The 2,975-nt window shown below is 28.5% G+C and overlaps 1 protein-coding gene across 1 annotated transcript; it reads right to left on the bottom strand.

Moving 5' to 3' along the window:
- Positions 1–489: 489 nt before the first annotated feature.
- On the bottom strand, positions 490–1,161 carry LOC106308586 (VQ motif-containing protein 5). The gene has a single exon (XM_013745734.1). The coding sequence runs from the start codon at positions 1,159–1,161 to the stop codon at positions 490–492; it is 672 nt and encodes a 223-aa protein (XP_013601188.1).
- Positions 1,162–2,975: the final 1,814 nt, after the last annotated feature.

The following is a 2,975-nucleotide window of genomic DNA, read 5'->3' on the forward strand; positions in this document are numbered from 1 at the left end:
AGCAATGGAGAAGAAGATAATGATAAGAGAGGAAGAAGTAGATATGGAGAGAGAGATAAATAAATTAGGGGAGGCTGCTCACGTTCTTTTAATCGTGTATATATGTGGTATAGAGACATATATACACGATTAATAATAAAAGAAAATATAGATTGGTTTGGTTTTATAGATAATTAATTATAATTTGAATTAAACCAATGCCGGTTTAAAGAGAAGCCGGGTCATGGTCGTTACAGTTTGTCTACAAAATCGCTTAGAAGAGACAAAAAGAGTTGATTGATTTCACTGATAAGCCAAACGGAACTTCATACAAGACAGTAATATGATAATCATAATCATACGAACTAAAGCTTAGCAAATCACTCTAGCTAAACCTCTCTTATTCAAACTAGCTTATTTCTTGTTTAATGGGAATATTCTGTCCTGGAAAATCTGAAGATGGAGGGAAAGCCGAGTGGTGATAGCAATCAAAAACATGGAACTTAGGAGCTAAAATCGTCCTAGGTCCAGATCGAAAAATCCAGGTTGAGTCACAGACGAAAATGTGAAGTTTGGAGTCAATGGTTGAGGATACTCAGCTCTTGTTGATTGCAATGAGTAAGCACTGTCTATTTGTTGAGGAGAACCATTGAACCAAGGAGTGGGTAAAGTAGTGGTCATGACCGGTTTAAGACCATTGGAATATGACATAGGTTGCATATGAGATTGATTCTCATCAAATGTTTGTTGGAAATTGTCACCATTTGAATATAGCTGAGGTTGTATATGAGATTGATTCTCATCAAATGATTGTTGGAAGTTGTCACCATCAGAGTCCGATGATTCTTCAAGTAAGCTTTCAATATACCCCATATGCGATGAGACATGAACCCCTGTGGCATTGAGAGGAACAGGTGAGGTCGGCTCTGGTCTACTCTTCTGACGATTTGGAAGGTTTTGAGGTAAAAACTCACATGATTGATTACTCGTTAGTTGCTGAACAATGCTTTTGAAGTCTTCCTTGTCAATGATGTACACTTGCGTTTTAAGTTGCGGTTGCCGTGGCTGCTGAGGTATGGAGTTAGCGTTAGTGTGTACTTGATCGAAAATACTCTTTCGAGTGTACTTGCCAGTCCTAGTCCTATTCACTCTCATGTAATCATTTCGTGGTCGGTGCTTCATCTTTTAACACAATAGAGTCACTATCGAAGCTAGAAAGACTCCCTAGATGATATGAATCTCAAGTTTGATGTTAAAGAAACAAGTTTACTCACACTCAGAAACACAAATTAACACAGACGTTTATATATACACAGACAAACAATATTTATTTATTGTAGACGTCATAATTTTCAGTAAATTTGTGATTTTATTCCACTTCAATTCTTGATTTTTCAGTAATAAAGTGCCTCCAAATTTAATTTTAAAATACGTTTTCCTTGGAAACTGTTTTCTAAATTTTCGTTAATTTTCCTGAAGAGGTTGAAACATGCATTATATGTTACTTTGAATGTGTGCCATCCTATTTTCTATTTTGTTTCTCTTTTGTAAGTTATACTGAAATATATTTTAGTGGAAATAGGAAATAGGAAAATGTTAGAGCAGGATTATCAGTAAACTTGTTTTTGGGTTTCTTAATTTTTTTTTTATCTAATTAAAAAAGAATTAAAAAAAAATTAAAAAAAGTAACCAATCGCGTACCGTCACGTATATGTGGGGTCTGCAAACAGTGCAAGAAAGATGCAAAAATCGATTACTCTTTCACAACTTTTGTTATCGGTTTTTCCTAAAATTAATGGTGGAACCCGCGCAGTACTTTTCTTCCTAAAACCATCTTAAAAACCTGCGATAATGCTAGTTTTATATGAAAGAACAGTAATTATTTTTATATTTTTTATTTTCTATTTTTGCCTCCTTTCTTTGCCGGTTCTCTTTTCTCTATATTTTTTTTTTTTTGTGTCTTTTTCATTATTGTCCTGGATAAGTTTTACGTTCAAGGATTATCAGTGTGACAGTATTAATTATATCACTATTTTAGTGAAGCATTTTTCGTACAAAGTAAGTAAATAGAGAAAGAGAAAAAATATAGTATCTAAAATTTATTTTCCACCTCGAAACGTATAAAGATTTTTTGCATATAATAAGTTTTTGGCAACATTAATACGTACTCAATAGAGGAAACTCTAATTTTACCACAAATTTGATAACATTTTCAAATTTACCTTTTCAAATTATTTTTGGAAATCTATCCTAACTTTTACACACATATATAAATATTTATCTTATATGATTACTAATTGGTTAAAATAACATTTTATAATGAAATATACATTTTGTTTTAAATGAACACAAAATTAATTAAATATTTAAAAGTTTTGTTTAAGTGAAAACTGAAATATTCATTTATATTTTAAATAAATACAAAATTAATTAAATATCTAATTTTTTTTTATTTTAATTAAAATGAAATATATATTTATATTTTATATAAATAGATATGAAATTTTTTTATTTAGATACAATTTCAGAGAAAATGTAGGAATATATGTTTCATTTTTTGTTTAGAATCATTCCAATAATTCAAATATTTATACATATATTAATTTAAATAACTTTTTAAGGAATAAACCAAATAAAAAATCATACATGAATTAAGTTATGACTTCTGTTTTAATAGTATGAATACATTAATAATTATTTTATATGATTTGTTGTATTTTTTTTTAATAAATATCATATTAAATAATTGCTTAATAATTAATTTCAGAATATACTTTTTTATGATTTTTATGCGGAAATTTAGTTTATTATTTCAAATCGCCAATTATTAAGCGCTTCCTATTATATATTTATGTTGTTAGATTTGCATTGAATTATTAGTTATATGACAATATGCATGAAATGATACTTTAAGATTATTTTATATTTAATTTATATATTATATAAATTGATTATTTACATGTATTCTATAAATTAATTTATTAGCAAAAAATATT

The sequence above is a fragment of the Brassica oleracea genome, chromosome C8 (genome assembly GCF_000695525.1).
Source record: "Brassica oleracea var. oleracea cultivar TO1000 chromosome C8, BOL, whole genome shotgun sequence".
NCBI classification, from domain to species: Eukaryota; Viridiplantae; Streptophyta; class Magnoliopsida; order Brassicales; family Brassicaceae; genus Brassica; species Brassica oleracea.